The sequence below is a fragment of the Ochotona princeps genome, chromosome X, assembly GCF_030435755.1.
Source record: "Ochotona princeps isolate mOchPri1 chromosome X, mOchPri1.hap1, whole genome shotgun sequence".
In the NCBI taxonomy this organism is placed as follows: domain Eukaryota; kingdom Metazoa; phylum Chordata; class Mammalia; order Lagomorpha; family Ochotonidae; genus Ochotona; species Ochotona princeps.
The window spans coordinates 8,249,408-8,272,129 of NC_080865.1; the positions used below are offsets into that span (position 1 = coordinate 8,249,408).

Genomic DNA, 22,722 nt, shown 5'->3' on the forward strand with positions numbered 1-22,722 from the left:
ATTTCTGTCAGATGGTTGTTAATGTAGGCAACCCCCTCTCCACTCCTCTCTATCCCTCCCCCCCCCCCCGGACACACATACATCCATTCATAGAAAAAGGACTTTTCTTTTGTATCTAGAACTAGAAAGGAGTTATGCTGGAGGACAGGTAAGAGGGAGGGGGCACAACTGAGGGGCAGACAGAGCTGCAGCAGGAGGGGACCAAGTGAGAACATCCCCATGACAGTCACAGCTGCCAGCCTGGTTCCAGTTGACCTGGGATTTCTGGATTTAGTGGCATAGTCAGGGTCTCCAAAGGAGAAATATTGGGGAAGTATTCTGTGGGGAGAAGAGATTCCAACATCACGCTAATAATCAGCAACGGCTGACAAGCCCAGAGACACAAGAGCTGGAGGGGCTGGGGGAGGTCTTTTATCCATAGCAAACACCGGCTGCCGCCTTATGACCATTCAAACCTGTGTTTCAGGTTATCATTCAGGGGGATGAGTCTGTGTCATCTTTTCATCATATCCCCAGCGCCCAGCACAGTACACGGCATCAAGCAGGTGCACAATAAGTAATATGTCAATCATCTGCTCCTCTCACATGATCTTTTCTAGTACCCCGCCCCTCCCCTCATGCCCCAGGACCATATGAGTAACAGTGACATTGTGTCACCATTACGAAAAGGTCAGTTTGCATTACGCAGTTGCAATCTATCATCTCAACAGTCAGATGAGCAGAATTTTAGCATCATTCCTACTTTATTGATGAAGTTACTGAGGTCCAGAAAGGTCAAATCATGGACACCTAATGAAGCAGAAGAGCCTGAATAAACCATGCCCTGTTCTCACCTACAAACAGTTGTAGATGTTGAAGATGTAGCCAAGAAAGGGAGGCGAACCCAGCAGGTAGTGTACATTCAGGTAAAAGAAAAAAAAAAAAAAAACAGGTCTTGAAGCAGAAAGTGGGAAACTCAGCAGACAAACTTCACACAGCCAGCCAGCCAGCATCCAGAAGGCTCCTTGCTAAGGACTATACCTGGGGCTTAACACGTAACAGTGAAGCAACAGCAGGAAGACAAGTGCTCCTGGCTGACAGCAGGTGCTGAGAGAGTGCCCACTCACAGAGGACTGTGACAGGAGCTTGTTCTCACAAGATTCTTCTGCCACTCAAGGCTAGTCGTGCAGCACACAGTCCCATGGTAAAGCCTTGGGGGTGGGATAAGACCTCTAACAGTCCTCCTGAGTTTTCCGAGTTCAAGATGTGGTGTCAAACCATCCAGGACTTGTGCTTTCACATCCTCACAAAACACAGGCAGGTTTGTGAGCCAGGGCCGGATGATTTCTCTGCCCTTCTCATGGATTTCTCCAAGCTCACAGATGCAATGATTTCAGCTGGGCCAGAATATTAAAAATGGGGTGGTGTCTGCTAACTCCTTGGTCAGGGAAATAATCAGAAAGTGGCCTCTGAGGTCAGGGGAATCTTGGGAGACACAAAGCCATACTGAGAGGTCCAGAAGCTTCTTTTCAAGGGGAAATACTTCCTCCCAGGCCAACCTTGGAGATCTTGAGTTTTGTTCAATAAAAAAGTGTAGAGGGCCTAGTGCGATGACTCAATTGGCTAATCCTCCCCTTCCAAGTGCTAGGATCCCATAAGAGTGGGCACCAATTCATATCCCAGATGCTCCACTTCCCATTTATGCCCTGCTTGTAGCCCGGGAAAGCAGCAGAGGACGGCCGAAGGCCTTGGGACCCTGCACTCATGTGGGAGACTGGGAGGAAGCTCCTGACTCCTGGCTTTGGATTAATTTAGCTCTGGCCATTGTGGCCATTTGGGGGAGTGAACCAGCAGACAGAAGATTTTTCTGTCTGTCCTCTCTATAAATCTGCCTTTCCAATAAAAATAAATCTTTTTTTTAAGTGTACAAATTCCTCTACAGTACATGTTGAGCCCACATCTCGTGGCTCACACCATGTGAGGGTTCCATCTCATCTGGCTTCTGTTCTATCTGCAGTCTCCCGAAGACCCTAAAACAGCCTATGCAGAAACACCAGTAGTGGGCAATGCATAGGGCATGGAAGGCCGAAGGGAAGACAAAGTGGCTTTCTCTGTCCAACATGTTGCTCTCTGCTCAGAGGCCTACTGTTGTTTCTGAAAGGAAGAGTTGGTGTGCAGTTGTTGGAACATTTGTGTTTCTCGCACATCCCAGGAGCTTCTGAGAGTGCTTACTACTAGGAGCACTCTGAGTCTGGGGGAGGAGCCTGGAGCACTCAGGAGAAGGGCAGGGCCACAGGGAAGGGGGCTTGGGAGACCTGCGCCTAGAGTCTGTAGAGCAGGAACTGTAGAGCCCTTTAGGAGTCGTCACTTGGTTTGCCTGCGTTAGTGCCAATTACCCACATTCCCCTTGGGTAATGATTCACAGCACCCTCCCATTGTCCAAAGAGTCCTAGACATACAAGAAATGATACTGTTACCCTATCTAGGGAGCCTGGAGTCCTTCATCCCCCCTCTCCCAACTCCTTGCCTTTACCTGGTTCATCACTTTGAAAAAGGAAACTGCAGGGATTCAATAAGGTAATTCTCCACTTGCAAGCACCAGGATCCCATATGGGTGCCAGTTTGTGTCCCAGCTGCTCCACTTCCCATGCAGCTCCCTGCTTATGGCCTGGGAAATCAGTGTAAGTCAGCCTAAAACCTTGGGACCCTAGACCCACGTGGGAGACCCGAAAGAGGCTCCTGGCTTCAGATCAGCTGTTGGGGCCATTTGAGGGAGTGAACCAACAGATAGAAGCTCTTCCTCTGTCCCCTCATCATAAATCTGCCTTTCGAATAAAAATAAGTAAACTTTATAAAAAAATAAACTGCAACTGTCATACTTCAACATAAGGCAGGGACCAAAGAAAGCACAGAATTGCTAACCAGAAAAGCACACAATTGGTTATGTACATTAAAAGGAGGAGTATCTGATAGCTAAGACATACCATGTGATAAACCGCTGCTATCCTCACATTGCCCTCTCTCCAAATCTTAGCCGCATGGGTATTTTAATGGTTGCACTGACATCTGGTGGTCATTTACAGGTGGTTCTCTGGGCAGCTTCTGCACATAGATGATGGATCTGTCCTTAAGTCACACGCCGCCAAAGCAACGTTCCTCTGAGTTCTACTACATCATCTAGACATGGCAGACACAGTGATCCTGAGCTATTGATAGCTTGTAACAGATACATCTTGGTTTTTTTTCAAAACATACTTAGATTTGAGGAACAGTCGTAGTGTGCAAAGGGCCAAATAAAAGGATAAATATCAGGAACTGACATTTTCGGTTTAGGAGGGGATTATTTAGACATAGAGGTGTCTTTCTTTCAATGACACCAAGTAGGCCAAACACATCACAGTTTTCTCGAGTAAAAAGATACTATTTTTAAAAATTTCTTTTCATTGGAAAGGTAAATTTACAGAGAAAGAGAGACAGATCATTTTCCATCTGCTGGTTCACTCCTCAAATGACTACAACTGTCAGAACTGAGCTGATCCAAAGCCAGCAGTTTCTTCCAGGTGTCCCATGCAGATACAGGGTCCCAAGGACTTGGGCCATCGTCTGCTGCTTTCCAAGGCCACAAGTAGGGAGCTGGAAGGGAAGTGGAGCAGCTGGGACACAAAAACTTGGAAACATGCCCAATTGCCTGAATAGTAATGTCCACCTAAGACGGGGGTGGGTGGGTGTTTGAGGGTGGGGGGAGTCAGATACAGGAAAATGGGATTTAAAAAAAACAACCAAACTTCAAAGTACAGCTTTCCTGAGTTCTCGAGAGGTATAAAAAGCAACTGTTTATATATGCAACCATCTCCCAATGCCCTGCCCCACTGGAACCCACAGACGCCTCGGAGGATTTCTTAGAGAAGCCACTTCAGACCCATGGCCCCGTTAAGAGGGAGTGGTGAACCCTAGCACTCATTGCAGGGACGTTTTATCACCCATCCTAACCCCTTGCATGAAATGACTGCAGGCCAAAACCTGGTAAAAACCCACAATCTTACATCATTTAAAAGCTCAAAGAAAGAGCAAAAGTACACCTCCCGCTCCCCCTGGCTATCTCTCATGTCATCTGTAAAGTTCACCAACAATGGATGAGACAGAAACATTTAAGCAGCCATGATGAATGAGGCATCTGGGAATCTGGAATGCCTCAGAAAATGCAAGCTGTCTCTCATTTGCCTCCTTATGGCAAAAAGTATTACGGAGTCTGCAAATGTAAAACTCAGTAAGCATTTAATCAGTCTCTTGAAGAAGCGAATCTGTCAGGAGGGGGGGTCAGAGGCAACCTTTCAATTCCCCTCTCCCAAGCTCCACACCCTGCCCCCACCCACAGGCTTTTTTGATCAGAAATTAATAGTCAGAGTTCAGGGTCTTCAAAAATACACACGAGACACAGCAGGTTTTAGGATAAGGCTGTGCTTTAATACATGCATAATTACAAATCTGTGCTAAGTGAAAATGTATAAAGCAATGGCAAACTGGGTTTAAGCCACACAGAGAAAGGGCTGGATGAACCCATTAAACCTTTCTGCCAATATCCATCCCATTGCCTTGAACACGATTGTTTCCATTTTAAGCAATTTGCATAGCACTTGTTAAAGTACTTTCCATTCATGGTCTCAGCTGATCCTCACAACAACCCTGTGAGGTAGGTAGGGCAATTAACACTATCCCCATTGTGCGGATGGGAACACTGAGGCACAGAGCGGTGAAGATCTCGAGGCTAGTTAGTAGAAGCACAGGGAAGAGAAACCAGGTCTGTCCACTCTTCAGTCCATGGCTTCCTTTTGAGACTAGGTTGCTGCGCGTGCCCAGGGAGCAGAATGAAGTGAGCAGGGAGCCACGGCTTTGGTTCAGGCTGTGCCCGCGAACTGGGGAAAATAAAGCTAAGAAAGCATGGCTGCAGGGTTGCCAACCCTCAGCTCAGTCACGGCTGTGAAGAGCTCAGCACCAAGCTTCCCACAGAAACTTGGGCCCCGTTAGCTTTGGTTGACGCTAGTTTCTGGAGGCCTAGCTATTTCACTGATGTCTAACACGAGCTATAGCTCAACTGTGACCAATTCTAAGGAATTTAAGAGTCAAGTCAGACATGTTTTCTTTGGCTACTGCAATTGGAGCCAGCCCTACAAATGAGCTTATCACAGAGATATCCCCACAGTGGCCCATGGGGCTGGAGCCTGGCTGCCAGAATTCTCCTGGTCTCAATGGCTCACCCAGTGGCTGGTATCCGTCCCGTAGCCAGAAATGAATGGGCAGAGGTAAGAGCAGGAGATTGGCCTTGGTCAAACGAAGAAGAGTCACCATCAGAACATTATTATTACCTTTAGGTGATGTGACCAAGATGCTGTTTAGGCCCATCTCCTTTCTGGCCTGTACCTGGTCAGCAGCGTAGCTTCAAAAGACAGGTTAAGAGAACAAACTATTAAACACATCATTTTTATCGTGAGTGGAATAAATTCTTAAGCATTATACGGTCCCACAGGATGCAATATATAAGTAAAAAAAACAAAGTAAATACTTACGTAAAAAGCTAAATACTTAAAAAGGAAGGACAAGGAGGAAAAGGGGCAACATGAAATGGAGAGGAAGGAGCACTCTAGGATTCCATATGAGAGTGGGGCTGAGCAGTCCCACCCTGTCACATCGCCTCAGGCACACCCTCTCCCCATACTGTGCTAGACTGCACTTCCCTCACCAAATCACAGGCTGCCCTGCATCCCGACAAACCTGGACTAGCCAGGTAACAATAAGGTGCAGCAATCTGCACTTTGCATGTCCTCCGTGGGATGCTCAAACCTGAAACATGTTGCTGCATTTAGTCACTACAGGGGAGCCGAGTGCCGTTGGTCCCATAGACTGAGAAGGAGTCTCCTCTCTTCTGGGTTCTGGAAGATTCTCCCCTCCCCTGCCCCCAAGGTCCAGATTCACTACCAGAGGCTTGTCAAAGCTAAGAGGAACTCGAATCCAGGACATGATGAGGGGAGTCAAAGAGGAAGTGAGGTAGAGGAAGAGGGAGAAAGAAGGACAGGAATGCTAGATTATTTTTTAATCCTCGTATTTTTATAGCATCACATGTTGCTGCTGCTCCTCAGAAGGCGAAACTATAGACAAGGCATTCATTCATTCAGTGGGGGCACACTGAGGCGGGAAACCCCTTTGGCAGGAACGTCGAGGTAGAAATATGACGGCAATATCAGGCTGGCTGACTGGATAGGTCCCGTCCAATAAACACATTCTGTCCTTCTTTGTTAAAGAACTTGGCAAAACTCAGACCACACTACAGGAAAAACCAATTGTAGGTCCCCGGCATTCCTTCAATCACTCTGTCCAGAGCCAGAGCTTGAGACATGAGAATGTGGCCAACTCATGTTGGGGAGTAACTCAACGTGGCTAACCCGCATACTATTCCAGAATTCTTTTCTTTGGAGCAAACAACTGAACTTAAAGCAGAGCCAAGTTAGGCTATCAGCACAGGTCCACTTCCCCGGCTGCCCTTCAGCTTTGCACCCCTGAGGTCCAAGTTGCAGAATGCTCACCTTTTGTTTTTAATATTTAATAAGGGCATACTAAGGGAGGCTTAAATGAGATTGCCAGATGATCTACCTAAAGCAAGTCATTTATTTAGGCAATGGCAACAGACCCCATATTTCTTTCTGAGCAAATGTTTTGGGTCATCCCTATCCATAAAGCTGGATTGCCCTTGAGCAGTACATCTGTCTTGGGTGTCTACATTGCTCATGAAGCCTGGTCTTCAGGGGTTACCTGAATTTGTTTTCTTCTTGAGGCACATGATCAAGCCATTTTGAAATGCCAAGATGAAGGGTAGGGCATGAGCAGGTTTTCCACTCACCATCATACACCACTCATATAGTCTCTTAACAGGGCTTTCTATTCCCTTTCCAAAGGAAATCAAGACCATCACAGTGATATTTCTTTTTAAAAGAAAACTTTAGAATACTTAACTTCAGCCCCATATTCAAACATCATTTTTTAAAGGGGGGTCCCCAATATTCTATTTGTTTTCTAAATCCTTTATTTCCTTCAGGGTTTTTAAATGTTTAACACCCTTATGCACAACTGGAAAAGATGTTGTCCTACATTCTCGGAACAAGCGGGTGGCCTGCATTCATGTTATATCTATGTTGCCTTCACTATCTTCATTAAAGAACTCAACTTCAAGAATTGCACTGCTCATGATTTATTTAAAAACAAAATCAGTGTATAGTGTAAGCTAACAAGCATACCTTCCTACTTCTAACACCGCCCACCAAAATCAAAACTCAACTGCAACAAGTGATGGAACTGCTCAACACGTACAGCAATGGTCACTTTCCAGAATGGGCTCTCTAGTGCATTAAATTTTTCACAACATATTTGCTCACCCCAACACTTGGACAGGTTTGTGAGATTTTGATTGTGAAATACTTTGCAGTCTTAGCCCACAATAAGTCTTTGTTACTTTATCATTCTTGTGTTCAGAGTTAAAGACCTGCTAGAGGAAATGTATACTGTGCCCTGCTCTTCCGGTAAAGGGTTTCAATTCGGCTTGCAGTGCCAAAACAATTGAACTGTTTTGCAGTTTAATTAGCAAATTAATCAGTTGCTCTGTCAGCTGGCAAATGTAAAGCCTTGTCAAGGTCAGATTATGCACCAGAGAATGTCTGTTTTGTGGCTCACACCACCTCTACTGCAATAACTGGGCTGAGCGGTAATGCTAGGGCCAGAGAAAGAGGAAAGAATCAGTAAAGGTTTCTAAGCAAACAGAAATGATATAATATAAAGTAGCCATTATGTTCTATTGTCAGCCACCTGTTTCTTCCTGTCAGTACAAGTCTGATTAACTGCTTAGTTTTTTACATTGTTTCAATGAAGGTCTAAAGATATCCCCAAAGAGCACTTGGACTTTTATAAAGTCTTTGACTCTCACTCCTTTCATGGCTGGACATCTACCAGATATTTTCCCTTGGAAAAATTCTATCTCTGCTTCAGAGTTTATTGGTTCTCTTTTGTAAATCCTTTCCTGTGCTAGGCCATTTTCTTTCCTTCCTTCATTCTCTTTTCTTCTTTTCTTTCTTTCTTTCTTTCTTTCTTTCTTTCTTTCTTTCTTTCTTTCTTTTCTTTCTTTCTTTCTTTCTTTCTTTCTTTCTTTCTAAAAAGATCTACTCTCCATCCACTCACTTTTAAATCACAACTTATCTAGTCTTTTGCATTGAGCTGTGTGCCTGTTTGAGGCTACTGACAGACCTCCCAGATGGTGCATTGTTGGTTGGTTAAGTATGTCCAACTTTTGACATGGTAATGGCAAAAAACACATTTGCCTTTAACTCAGAAGTCAAAGTGCTGAGCTAACAGTCTAGGAGAGAACTTGAGTCACAACTAGCCAACCTTTGAGCTAACCTAGGGCTGGCTGGACATACAATGGCTACCACAGATTACGGCTACTTGTAGCGTAATCTAGCACATGAGCTACAAGGGTTCCTGAGAAGCTGAGGTTAATGGGTGAAATTTATCAAGAATGAGGTATCAAAGGGATATTGTCTCTCTGGAGGGCCACCCGGTGCTTAGCATCTAGAATGTTTACCTTGGCACAGTGTTATCTGATTTCTCAATTTGATTCTCTGAAGTAGCACCTTAACCCTGGCTCATCTGTCTGACATCAGGAACAGAGCGAGAAGCAACACAAAGGCAAACAGCACACCCTCTATGTGACTAATGCAACCCAACCTTCCACTGCCACCAAACACCAGACACAGTAACATTTCCTGTTTTGCAATCTTCAGTGCAAAAGGATGGCTAACAAGATAGGCATTGAACCAGAAATATACAGATAAGAACTCTGATTTCTACATAGAATACAGGGTAGCCAAGCATAGAGTCTCAACTTATACGAAGGAGTTGGTAGCATTGTAGAGACAACAGGGGTGAGGTGAACGAGCCATGACTTAGAATAGCATGTACCTTGGGTCTTGTTTTTTTTTTCCTTTTTCATTAAAATGCTAAAGTGATATACTGAGGAGGAGACACTCTGGTGACTGATATTTTAAGGATAACAATGAAAATAAGCCTTGGCTTCCCAGTTCTGGGCAATAAAAGATTTTAGAAAGATAAGAACTAGGGGTAAGAAGTTCATGAATCAGGGGTGAGTAACTTTCACAATGAGGTATGCTGCAGAGGTGTCTGGGGGGGGAGGGTTATGCCAGCTGACTGCTGATACCAGGCTGGAAGGAGAGCGGCAAGTGCTGGTACCAGAATCGTAAAATGAGCAAGGCTGAACTCTCACCCCGGGCAGTGGTGTCTCACTGTTACAGGCATCTGATATGGAACTGGAGGCATGGCAGCAGCAACTGGGCCACATGGCAAAGCAAACGGCGGTAGGTCACCTCCGGTCCATGTGCCATAAGATTGCTGAGCCATAGTTTGCAATTTCACTAGCCTTGGAAGACACTATTTTTTTTCTACATATGTATTAGGAATGATTAACCAGTCGCAGTGCTCAATCCCAAAGAGAGGATTCAGTACTGAAGAGTAGGAAGGGCAATAGAAGAGAAGGGTTGCACCTGGAGAACATGGCTAAAACTACAGAAAACGGAGTAGTGGTTGGAATGGTGGTGGCGGTGGGGGTGGTGGCTCTTTAAGACCACTAGGTGTCCCTATGGCATGATGACTTTTTGCTTCACTGCAATAAACGTGGTAAGAAATTGAGACTGGCACCTTTTCAATTGGTTACAAGCACCTTTGGTGTCACGAGGCTTTGTCCATACCCCTAGGTCTGAAGATGATTCTGGATTTTATTTAGGATGCTAAGGACCCTCAAGGGAGTCACTGCTGCCTATCTTGTCCCAACACCTTGGATATATTCGGAGAGAATCTCAAGCCTGATTCACACTCACAGGGATGACACTGGCCTGTCACACGTATGGAACACTGGGAGGAGCCATGGGTGCCCAGTTATTTTAGCCCTGGTGGTCTCTGTACAAAGGAATGCATGAGGATGCAGGTGCAGCTCTGAATCTTCCCCGGGTTACCAGGATGCAATCTCGACGTGGTTCCCTTGACTGGTCTTCCATATTCCAGAAGCCGAAAGCACCATCATTCGTGGAGGAGGCATCTGGGTAAGAGGATTTGTTAGGACCTCACAAAAAAAATGTGAAATTCCCAGTCACGGACTTTGCTGAGAACTTTACTGATCATTCATTTCAAGGCTGGAAGAAATCATTTCCTTGCTGCTCACAAATTCATGGCAAAGTCCTTGCTTACTAGCTAACAGATACCATCTGGAAAACTACTCTTTTCGCAGACAAGGAGAAAGATGTATAACTTATCTTTGTGCACTTCAAAAGAGTACCAGGAACAAGCAAGCTATAAAAGTCAATCTCTCCAAATCGCTTAGAGGAGACTAACCAAAGCAGCATTGTCTTATAACCAGAAATTAAAATGAACATACAAGTACACACATAACAAACTAACGAGGCTAGGTATTGTAACAGGAACAAGGATAATATTTGAACTGAATCTTCACAGTCTAGAAAATACCATTACTATTTTCCTTCTGGCTTTCCTTTCCATGGTTTGAAAAGCAAAGCTCCTTAAGTTTACACTTCATCTTCCACAAATGACAATTAGATCCCCCCAAAATGACTTTTTAAAATGATTTCCTGTAGGCTACAGGTCAAGCCGGTTTGGGAATTTTTCTTGCATAGTTTTCAGTGATTGCATATTGGCTAACGATTTTTTTTTCAAACTAAAACAAAATCTTAAAAACAAACAATTAAATCACAGCGGTCTTGTTTACTCTTTCATGAAATCTTCCAAATTCATTATCATAGAAGCCTAACTGTATTCTCTCCTAAAGAGATTACTTTCCAGAGATTACGTAGTGCAACTGGTTAACTTGTAGGAAAGAGACAACACACTAATATGACCTCACCATCCAAATATGAGAAATGTGTTTTGGGTACCCAGTTAATAAAATATATCCATGGTCTGCAATGTCCTTCCTGTTTTGGATCCAGAATAACCCTATGATTCTAGTTGAAGAGAATAGAATCAGGATCTTGGTTTGCCATCTGTGCTATATGCTTTAACACATCCTTTTTGGTAATGATTCCAAGCAAACGCCTGAAAGACAAACAAAACACAACAGGATAAAGATGACTTTCTCGTTCAAATGGCCTTCCCAAAAGTGACATTTGTCTTCGTCAATCCTTTAAAACATTTTCTTTGAATATTATGTGTACTTCCAAAACAAGGAGATAACAGGAGTTAAGGGAACTAGGACAATGCCCAGGGAAATGGGACAATGCCTTGTTCCCTAAACTTACAAGCATTTCTACTTCTAGGTTTCAGAGCCTGTCATTTGGTTGGGTTTAACTATTCTTTTCTACAGATATTAACATTATTCATCTACCTACTACTGCCAATCGCTCTCTTCCAAAACCCCTTCCCTTGGCCCTACCTACCAGCCAGCAGTAACTCTTTCCTCCTTCCAGCAATGGAACACTTCAGGCAGACCTCTGCTTTAGCTCTTACCCTTTTGCTATTACGCCATGCCCACTCACGTGCCCTTGCCTTCCCTCTAACACTGTATACTCCTTGAGGGCGGAGAATCTAGTGGAATATTGTCTTACGTGGAGTGTGTATTCACTCAATCTCGAGTGAAGCTGTTAGGATCACTGCCTTTGTTGATTTAAATCCTGGAAGACATCTGTTGTATTTCTTGCAGAGTTTAGAAGAGGGTGAAATCCTCACACAATTGCTGGATTAACATATCATGTTTGGAAAAAGAGATTCACCTCCCTTCCTCAACATCTTATGTTTTTAAAATCAAAACTGCAGGACTTCCTTTCCTGGGTAATAGCCCAGGAAGCAAAGTGCCTTGAGCTAGGGACACATGTTGAAGGTTAACCTCTCTGATGCAATAGTTGAGGACCTTTGTAGAAGTCATTAGACCTCGCTGAAAACTTAGCTTTCTCACCCTCAAAGAAAAACAAGGCCCAGATACTACAGAACATCAAAACGTTTGTGGAAAATGAGTTTAAAGTATGAGATTATTTTGGTGTGAAAGGGTTTTGATGTAAAATTTTTTTTTAAGAAACATGGGAAAGTGCATATTATGGAAAACCTACACATGGATTTCAAGTTGATTTTAGATCCAGCTAAATACGTTAGATTTCATTTTTCCTTGAGTTTTTCAAACCATTACATACATTACAAATGTATGGATACTATTAAAATTTTGGCACTATCTTGATGCACATGAAGCCAGTTGCCTTCTTCATAAGGGTAGAACTGAGTTACTCACATGTGCAACTAGCAGTTCATGTCTCTCAAACATTCTTCCTTCCCTAACTCCTCTTCCATCAACTATGATTATAAAAGCAACATACTCATCTTCATTTTGGAGCGTCAAACATGTTATTAACCTTCATTTTTGACTGGCTGTCCTCCTTTCTGCCTCTATACTCTCTTTCCTTTCACAACCCAACTAGTCTTTTCCTGAGAGTTCTTACCCGTTATGTGTGACCAGGCACTGCCGCAGTCCCAGCTTGCGGAAGATATCCACTACAATCTCCATGGGTGTGAGGTCAGTTACAGTGAAGGGACTGAGATCCAGAATGTTGCGCAGCTTTAGGGTGGGCGGAGTGTACGGTGGCATTGGAGGAGAATGCTCGGTGAAATAAATGATGGAGGTGCTCACAACCCCATCCTGCTTCTTTCGAGCATTTTCTATTTGAACAAAAGAGGGGGAAATAAAGTTGAGAATGGAAGTGTCAGTTCTGTCTTCTGGCCTCTCACCAGTCCCCTCTTCCCTCTGTTTTCCCTTGTCTCACACACATTTACTGAATTCCAGAATGCAATTCCACTATGCCCTTCCTGAAATCCTTACCAATCGAAATGATGAGATCTCTTCGGAGGACAAAACCCACAAGTCTTTGGGATTCCCGAGACACCACCACTGGGAAGCCACTGTAAGTGGTTTCACTGATTATGGTCTCAACATCTTCCACAGTCAGACTGTCCTGAGTAAGGACAGTCAACAAAGGATCATTTCTCCGGGGCTTCATCACATCCATTGCCAGGGTCTTATGAGCAAACTCTTCTTTGGCTTCAAGAAAGGGGTATCCATTGAGACGGATGTGGGCATCATAGATGCCCTCCCGGCCAAGAGCATCTGCCACCCACTTGCTTGTCATGGCTGCAGCCATCAGAGGCACGATGTATTCCAAGCCACCGGTGAGTTCAAACATTATGACAACGAGAGAAACAGTCATCCGAGTCACCCCACCTGCAAAGCAATAGACACAGGCTACCAAAGGGCAAGCAAGGCACAGGGGCTCATTAAAAGGAGAGGCCTGTCAGAGGTCCCATCCAGGGAAGACCAGAAACAAGCCAGAAAGAGGTCTCACCTATAGCTACACAGATCCCCAGGGATTGCACTACAGTTACAGGAGATTCAGATTTCTCAAAATGGCATCTACAGGAATACAAGATGCCTTCTTGATTAGTTTTTGTTTGTCCATTGCCTCTTATCCCTGATTGTAAAAGTAATACTTGTTCTTCGTAGAATACACAGAAAATATAAAAGAAAGCCATTACCCATAAGCTGCCAATAATAAAAGTAGAGTCCAAATTTTGAATGACATATTCAAGTTTTATCTATGCAAGAATGTTTAACATGGGCAAGCTTATATTATCATGTCTAACTCACCACTATGCTTACGCATCAGGCACTGAGAAGACTGCATGTTACTACAACTGTATTTAACTTCATACTTGAAGATATTAACCATATCAACATCATAAAGGCTACACAATCTAACATCACACAGATGTACTGTAATTTATTTAGCCAGTCCCTTATTATGCAAATTTAAGATGGATTCTATTTTTTTTTGCTCCTATAAATAACATTGTGACACAATACACTGAGAACTTATCTTCATCTATGTATCTTGATTATTTATGCAATGTGAGAGAATTTGCTTTCTTAAAGTATTTGAAGAATAAGAAACAAGGGAAAATGGATAGTCATGTTAACATATTTTGCAGTCAGTTGTCTTGACTACATCTCTTCTTTTTTATGTTACCTGGGAAGTTGGTTCTTGGAAATCCATGCAAACGCTCCTTACCTAAGCAGGCTGCAGCTCCAACCATGGCATAGAGGCCAGGGGTGATACAATCAGCTCCCTGACTACACCAGCTGTTGAAGATGGTCCAGTCATGGTGGTAATAAGCCAGCTGTTCCATTCCCACTCCTAAAAGTCGCCCTGCTATAGCACCAACAGCCATGCTGGGGATAAAGAGGCCAGAAGGGATCTGCAAAGAGATGTAATAGATGGTCAGTGAGAAATGATGTACTTGTTCAGGGCATGGTAAGGGCTGGAGGACTGAAACCCTGGTAAAGCAAACAGTTAATGACAATTTACATACTGTGCTATTAAGTGGCTGTAAACATGTATATAACACTGCAGGAACAAGAGGTTCTCTGGAACATGCAGGCAAGGATGACTGCAAAGGAGCTTACCCTGATCTGGGCTCCGTCAGGCAAGAGCCCGAACTCTCCAGTCCAACATAACTGGAGGCAGAAATTAGGCCTTTCCCAAAGAAAATGGAAAATAGATGGAGTTTCTCACATAGGCAGACATTTTCCTTCAACTCTGAATTTTAATTAACAATTATCCTTCACTTACTACCATGTTTGATGCTGGATCCCCTATATCCAAGGCTTCGCTGGATCTCTGAGAAAATCCCACGGGGTAGGTAATATTATACCCAAGTGAAAAGGAATCCAAAGTTCATGGAGGCTGAGCAACTCACCCCAAGGTCAAGATTTAGTGAATTCTGGTTTCAGGATTTCAATGGCATATCCATACTCATACAAAAAGAGTGATGCATGAGGCTTCAGTTTGGTTTTTGATGGTATAGCAAAAGATTAAACTAATACAATTTAAATGAGATGGTGTCTCTGATGGTATGATTAATTGAATAAGGAACCTTCATCTGTCAACCCACCAGAAGTGCACTTGAACCTGATACTTCATTGGTCTCCAAATTGCCTTTCAGTGGGAGAATGAAACCAGCAAGTACAAACGAGCCCAACAAGCAGTGCAAGACATTTGGGCATCTCCACCCTATCCCTGTGAAGAAGGGATGAATGCCAAGGTCTCAGAGATTTTAGTACTGCACAGACTGAACTGCTGCCTCTTCTTTCCTGGTTTGCATTTTTAGTTCTCTCAAGCATAGAGGGAAACAACCGGGGAGCCAAAGAACAGAAACTGAGAAAAACTTAGGAGGAAGAGGAAAACACCTTAACAAATTTCCCTTTCTGCTTTCTTCTGAAATGTGAAAATGTAACAAGTACTTAAAACATGTCTAATGTCTGCCTTTTTAAAAAAATTAATATACAATAACTGTATAGATCCATTGTGTGCTATACTGACATATGCACATGCTGTAATGATCAAATCAGAATGACTAGTATATTCATCCCCTTAAACATTTATCATTTCTTTGGGTTGGGGACCTTTCAAAATCCTGTCTTCCAGCTATTTCAAGATACACAGTATGTTATTATGAACTGCAGTCAGTCAACATCCTGTACTGTAGAACAAACACTAGATGGTAGATGGTTCTCTCAAAGTGTGTTTTGGTACCACTTCACCAACTCCATCCTTCCTCCCTCTGTTTCTCCTCTTCTCAGGCTCTGGTTACCACTGCTCATTTTCTACCCTCTACTTCCATGAAATCAACTTTTTTCACTTCCATATGAGTTAGAACATGCTATCTGCTTTTGATAATTTGACAATGAACTTCAGATCATCTATGGAATGCATTCCTTTGGTTTAGCATTAATACTAACTGTAAAAAATACACTTAGCTTTATATTGGGTTGAACTCCATAAAATTGCAATTTTAGTGGTCAAAATGGGTGACTATTGGCAACTTTGTATGGTTCAGCCTAATATCGTATTTTACAAGTAAACTCTAAAACCATCCTGCTAAAATTGTTGGCCAGATTTTAACAACAAAAATGTCATACTGAAAGGAATGCCTCATCATCCTTTTTGAGAGGCAAACTATGCCACTTTTACCAAATATCATAATTGAAATTTTTTCATGGAGCCTCAATTAGGGAGCCTTAACTAGGGAGTTATGAAAACAGGTGAGTGTGAAAGAGGCTGGAGGGGTGAAGGAGTAACACTGGGGCAGTGAAAACAGCACAAGAGCTTCAGATGGTGCGATACGTTGGCTGCGCCCTCTAAAACCCAGTCTCTCACATACAACAGCCACCAAGTACCAAAAGAATTGCTCACCTTCATGCCAAAGGTAAATATGGTAATGACAATTTTCAGTATGAGTGCCAAAGCCAGCTGCCACATTGCACTGTAAACTCCCACACCGGCTGGTCTGTCGGGCAGTTCGCCTCCCTTGCTGGTGTTGAAGTGGTTCTCATAATCGCAGAGCTTGGAGGAGTCCAGAAGGCCACAGTCATTGAACAGCTCCGAAATGAGCTCACTGGTGCTCATTCTGGTGTATTCATTGGGGAAGGCCAGGATGGCAGTGATGGCTGTCACGACGAGGACCTCAATGACAGGATACTTGCCCAGCTGGGTGGTCTTGCGCTTCCGACACCAGGCAATGTTTGTGCGGATAAACAGAGCCCCCCAGAGGCCACCAAAGATGCCCAGCAGAATGAACGGTACAAGCTCAAAGAGATGCCATGGGGTGTGAAACTCCACATAAAAGAGAACTAGGCGGCTGTTCCCGAATGGATTGATGGATCGCAGAGTAAATGCTGCCACCAATGCAGCAAAGAATGAACGCCATAATGTTTTGAGGGGGAAATAATAGCTGACCTGTAAAAGAGAAGGGCAGAGAGCAGTCTTGGTCAATACACAGACACCGTTTGGGAAGCCCATGCTGCAGGTGACAGAGGATACGATCACACCTGCCAGGAGACATGGGAAGACACAGAGCTGGGCAGAACATTCAGGAACATTCACAACGGATTCAGTCAGATTCCTGACAAGAAGCACATGTATGCTTTCCACACGGGTAGAAGCTGTTACCTCTTCCAGGCTGAATAATACGCCGCCAATAGGTGCCCCAAAGGCTACAGAAACACCAGCAGCCGCTGCAGCTGACAAGACCTACAACGAAAGATTGAAAATTAGTAACAGCACTGCCACGTTTCTACACTCGATCACACTCTCAGAAGGAATCTTAGGGGTTCCTACACATTTTTAAAAATCCTTACATGCTTCATATCATCAAAAATGAAGCTTGATTTTGATTCAAGAGCAAACAATTTTCTCCAAAATTTTGAACTCACACACAAGGGAACTTGAACATGTAAGGGGGGGCCTTTCCGTTGTAACTTAGGAAAGTGCTTTTTCCTAAACTACGCCTCCCAAATTCCCCACACTACCATTTCAGTAATTGGAGTTGTTTGCAGATCTATCTACTCACCACCTAAATGAACTATTTACAGTGATCCACTCACATAGCACTTTGTAAAGAAATGCCTTCTATTTTCTTAAGAAGCCAAATATTTTATTTCCTATGTCTAGCAAATAGAATGCTTTAGTCAGCTGAATTAATATGTTCAAAACTAAAACAAACAAACAAAAAACAAAACAAAACAAAACAAAACAAAAAACATTAGCAGCCAGTGTTGTGGGTTAAGCAGCCACCTGCAATACCAGCATCTAATACGGACACTGGTTCAACTCCAGGTTGCTCCACTTCAGATTCAGCTCCCTGCTAATGTGTCTGGGAAGGCAGCAGAAGATGGCCCAAACAATGAGAAACCTGTCCCCAAGCTGGAGACCTGGATAGAGTTCCAGACTCCTGGCTTTGGGTTAGTCCAGCCCCAGCCATTATACGCATCTATGCAGTGAACCAGTGGATGGAAGATCTTTCTGTCCCTACCTCTTTCTCTGTAACTCTGCCTTTCAAATAAAAACAATTAAATCTTTAAAAAGAAGTGACAAATATAGAACACACTGATAAAATACATTCTATATATAACACATGGATCAGTTTTTTTTTTTAATTTTGTGTATTCTATTTGAGAAGCAGAGAGACAACCAAATATAGATACCTCTCAGCAACTGGTTCACTCTCCAAATGTCCAGGAGCTGGGAACTCAATAACATGGGCACAACAATTTGAGTCACCACCAGCTGCCTCCCAGGGAATACACAGCCAAGAAGCTGGAAGTGGAAGTGGAGCTGGGATGCAAGCCCAAGCACACAGATATGGGTTGCAAGCATCCCAAGAGGTGCCTTAACTGCTATACCAAATGCCTGCCCTCTATTCTTTTTTTAAACAAAATTAAGAGCTTGGAAGAATAAAAATGGTGTCTAGGGGAATACATAGGCAGGTGCCTCTGGGAGTGAAGGGTGGTCCAGGAAACTGGAACAGAAGAAGAGCCCTTGTCCCCTGTGCTGGCTGTGAGGACTCTGCAATTCAGAGATAAAATGGCTTTCCTGGGGGCCGGCATGCTGGCATAGCATGCCAGTCGTCTGATTGAGGCATCAGCATTCCATACTGGTGTCGGTTTGTGTCCTGGCTGCTCCACTTCCCATCCAGCTCCCTGCCTGTGGCCTGGGAAAGCAGCAGAGGATGGCTCAAAGCCTTGGATCCCTGCATCCACATGGGAGACCAAGAAGAGGCTCCTGGCTCCTGGCCTTGGATCAGCTCAGGACCAGCCACTGCAGTCATTTAGAGAATGAACCAACAGATTGACGACCTCTCTCATCTGTCTTTCCTTTCTCTCTCTCTCTCTCTGTCTCTTTTTGTAAAATTTGCCATTGAAAGAAATTTTAAAAGAAATTTTTAGGTGGTTTCCTTTGAGTAGGAACAGGACAACCAACATGCAACTTGAGGAAAGAGGGGATAGAAGGGCTAGCTGGCTTTCATTTTATATTGTGGAATGTGAGACTGTTTGCACATTCCTTCTCAAATGTCTGTTTTACTCTCAATCACCTGCCACTTTAGTCAGGCCACTAGACACAAAAGGGCTGCTGGTGGTGGTGAGAGCAAGTGGACAATGTAAACCAGAAAGTCCAAATAAACAACAGGAAGTAAACCTAAAATTCAGCTGAGTCTTGTCTGAGCCATACACAGCACCTGTGTGGAGAAACAGCTAAATCAATCTCCCTGCTCCTGTATAAGGCCCGAAGTAACTAGCAGGCTGTTGATTCAAACCCACCTGCAACACTTGTAAAACCCAAAGCAACCAACAATTTACTCGCCTATGAATGTAGATTTTACAACTTTTCAGCATCCGTTGCTCATGAGGCCTGTGTAACAGCCTCCCAAAGTTGACAATGCCTTTCTGACGCCCTGCATAGGACAGGCAGCAAAATGATCAATTTGGATTTCCCTGTCTCTCCCCTCCTCACTCTCCTCTGCATTCTGATTGTGCCAGGAACTTTCTCCTTCCCACCCCCCACCCCGCCAAACTATCAAAACGTGTTTTGTTTCAGAAATCTCAACATCTTTTCAGTTTCCTTTGGGGTCTTATGGTTAATCTTTCTTGTTTCCGGTTGAAATGACTAGATTCCAGTTTTGAGAAAAATCCTTCTCAAGGGAATGACCTTGATCTTGACCCATACCCTATGGAATTTCTTTGCAATCGGTGGAAAATAAAACAAGAGTCATTATTTTCTAAGTTCCTTAATTATAGCAGGACAGAAGTAAGCAATGACTTGGAACATTTAAAAAAGTGCTCTTCCTCCTCAAAACAGTACACATTGCTGATGCATAAACATGAGAATCCTTGCAGGCATGTGCAGTGAGATTAAGTCAGAAGGCAGAGACAGGTCTATTAGAGAGAAATGCATTCCAGTTTGGCATCAGATGGAAATAAAAAAAAAAACAGGCTGACATATAAAACATGCTGCAGATGTATTTATTCTCTTATAGGAATAAAAGAATTTATTATTTGGTGGGACTGGTGCTGTGGTGCAGTACATTAAGCCACAGCCTGGAGTGCCGGCATCTTATATGGGCAATGGTTTGAGTCCCGGCTGCTACACTTCTGATCCAGCTCCCTGTTAATGTGGCTGGGAAAGCAGTGGAGGAGGGCCCAAGTTTAGGCACCCCGATACCCATATGAGAGGTTCAGATGGAGTATTTGCTCCTGGCTTCTGCCTGACCCTGTCCTGGCTGTTATGGTCATTTGGGGAACGAACCAGCAGATGGAAAACATGTCTCACTATGTCTGCCTCTCCGTCTCTATGTAACTCTGCCTTCCAAATAAACAGATAACTATAAAGAATTTATTATTTTTGTAATCCATTTGGTAATAGAAGCAATACACACTTGGACAGAATTATATATAATGAAATGTTCAAAGCCTTCTGTCCACTTCACTACCACTTTATTCTCCCACACACCAGAGGTAGATGCTTTCAACAGTTTGGAGCAGAGTCACTTTCCAGACATTTCCAATCTAAGTGAATATGTATGTACTTTTAAAAAGCAGGAACTGAGTTATCTTATTCAACTACCCAGAAACCAACATTTAAACTTCACAATGTTTTGCAGGCAGAATTCCATGTCAATATACAGAGAGCTATTTCCTTTTTAGTGGTTGCCTAGTATTCTAGAGTATGGGCAGAATTTTATTTAGTTGTTTCATCCTCTATTGGTGGACCTTTTGGTTGCTGCTGCTTTCACTGTGCTGACAAAATCCACACTGGCTCTCATATATAAGTCTTTGTGTGCCCACATACGCCAGGAGAGCTGTAGGGTAATGGTGAAATAGTTATAGCAAAGGGTATTTGCATCCACATCAGTAGAAGTCCCCAATTCCCACTCCTGGGACTGCATCACTTAGGCTGTCAGCCTGAGACACTCCAGAGGCCATCTGTCCTTACCTCTCTTCGCTTGGCTTCATTCTTCCTGTATTTGTTGAAGCGGTGGCACAGGATGTTCCCACAGCAGCAGGCCACGTGCACTAGGGGGCCCTCTTTGCCCAGGCTCAAGCCAGATGACACTGCCAGCACCAAGGTGATAGTTTTGATAACCAGGGTCCACTTGCCTAGGTAGCCTCTGATAATAAAACCGCTCAAAATAGTTTTTATCTGCAAGACAAACAAAGAAAGGAGGAATACAGACAAAGGCTAAGAAGCACACAAATTGGAATCTCATTACAGAAGCTGCATCTTTTGAACCAGGAGCATGTGAATGCATGACTTGCAGTGCTCTCAGCGTGGGAGGGAATCCAGGAGTTCAAGAAAGCGAGGATTGTTCAAGCTCTTGGTATTCCTTTGCTGAGGGGCCACGCGCAGAGAGGTGGGGAAGGACAGAGAGGTGTTCTGCTTTACACAACAGTGCCCCACAAGGTGTGTTGTGAGAAGGCAAAGTTAATGTTTCCGAAACAGCTTTAAAGATTAGGGATATGACCTTGCAACCCTGTCAAAGACCTCTGTGACTACGCCTCGGTGAGAACAGAGAAAGGAGGCAAGGCCATCCAAATAACCTAAATTTACAGTGGTATCAGTCAAGGTCAAGCCATCTAAACCAAAGATGTTAGAAATCAATTTTAGGGCCCCACGAGACAGCTCAACGGCTGAAGTCCCATTTGGATGCTGGTTTGAGCTCCGCCTACTCTATTTCCCATCCAGCTCCCTGCTTGTGGCCTGGGAAAGCAGTAGAGATGGCCCAAAGCCTTGGGACCCTGAACCTGTATGGGAGACCCAAAGGAAGCTCCTGGCTCCTAGCTTTGGATTGGCTCAGCTCCGGCCACTGCAACCATCTGGAGAGTGAACCAGCAGATGGAAGATATTTCTTCTGTCTCTCCTTCTTTTTGCAAATCTGAACTATCTTTCAAATAAAAATAAATAAATCTTAAATCAGTTTTATGTGCTGGTGCAGTGGCACAGTATGCTAATCCTCAGCCTGTAGTGCCAATATCCCATACGGGCACCGGATCACATCCTGGATGTTTTACTTCCAATCTATCTCCCTGCTAATGGCCAGGGAAAGCAGTGGACGATGACTCCAGCCTTGGGCCCCTGCACCCATGTGAGAGATCTGGAAGAAGATACAGGCTCCTGCCTTTGGATTAGGTCAGCTCTGGATGTTGCAGCCATTTGGGGAGAAACCAACAGATGGAAATTATCTCTGTTTCTCTCTACAAAACTACCTTTCAAATGAAAATAAATAAAATCTCTAAAAAAATGGGTTTTAACCACCCACTTTCTTGCTTAAACCATACACATTGTAGGAAATGGGAGGAAATGATTTATTCCTTGTGCTTTAAAAAAAAAAAGCTCGAAAATCAACCAGCTTTCATTCTCAGGTAGCACTGCTGACCTAATGGAACACCTAGTGAGGTCTTGGTCCAGCTCAGCATCGGAATCCATTTACCAGTTCCTCAATATCGCTGCCTGTTAAGGGTCCACGGTAAAAGATCCTAACCAGAAACGCAATCATTCTGTTGGCACTTGAAGAGACTCACCTCAGGAATCCCGGAGCCACAGGCATAAGGTGCAAACACTTTCACCAGAGACACGGCCAGGAAGGCAAAGAGCAGAGCCCAGAGCACGTACATGAAGTAATTCACTATGTAGGCAAAGGCTCCCTGGAACAGCAGGAAAGAAAGCTTGCTTTAGCCTAGGCAGCCTCGGTGGGGCAAGGCAGCCCTACTGAGCAACGGACTTTCAGGAGAAGGTAAGAAAGAAAAAG

The 22,722-nt window shown here is 43.8% G+C and overlaps 1 protein-coding gene across 4 annotated transcripts in view; it reads right to left on the minus strand.

The window, feature by feature from the left end:
- Positions 1–8,987: 8,987 nt before the first annotated feature.
- CLCN5 (chloride voltage-gated channel 5) overlaps positions 8,988–22,722 on the minus strand; it is a 160,253-nt gene continuing 146,518 nt past the window's right edge. For all 4 annotated transcript variants that reach the window (XM_058658239.1, XM_058658238.1, XM_058658241.1 and 1 more), the window contains 8 exons: positions 22,496–22,618; positions 20,910–21,116; positions 17,091–17,171; positions 16,335–16,877; positions 14,151–14,337; positions 12,908–13,306; positions 12,531–12,747; positions 8,988–11,139 (listed from right to left, as the gene is read on the minus strand). In XM_058658239.1, coding sequence (XP_058514222.1) covers positions 11,049–11,139; positions 12,531–12,747; positions 12,908–13,306; positions 14,151–14,337; positions 16,335–16,877; positions 17,091–17,171; positions 20,910–21,116; positions 22,496–22,618 — 1,848 coding nt within the window. In that variant the 3' untranslated portion in view covers positions 8,988–11,048. The remainder of the gene's footprint in view (positions 11,140–12,530; positions 12,748–12,907; positions 13,307–14,150; positions 14,338–16,334; positions 16,878–17,090; positions 17,172–20,909; positions 21,117–22,495; positions 22,619–22,722) is intronic.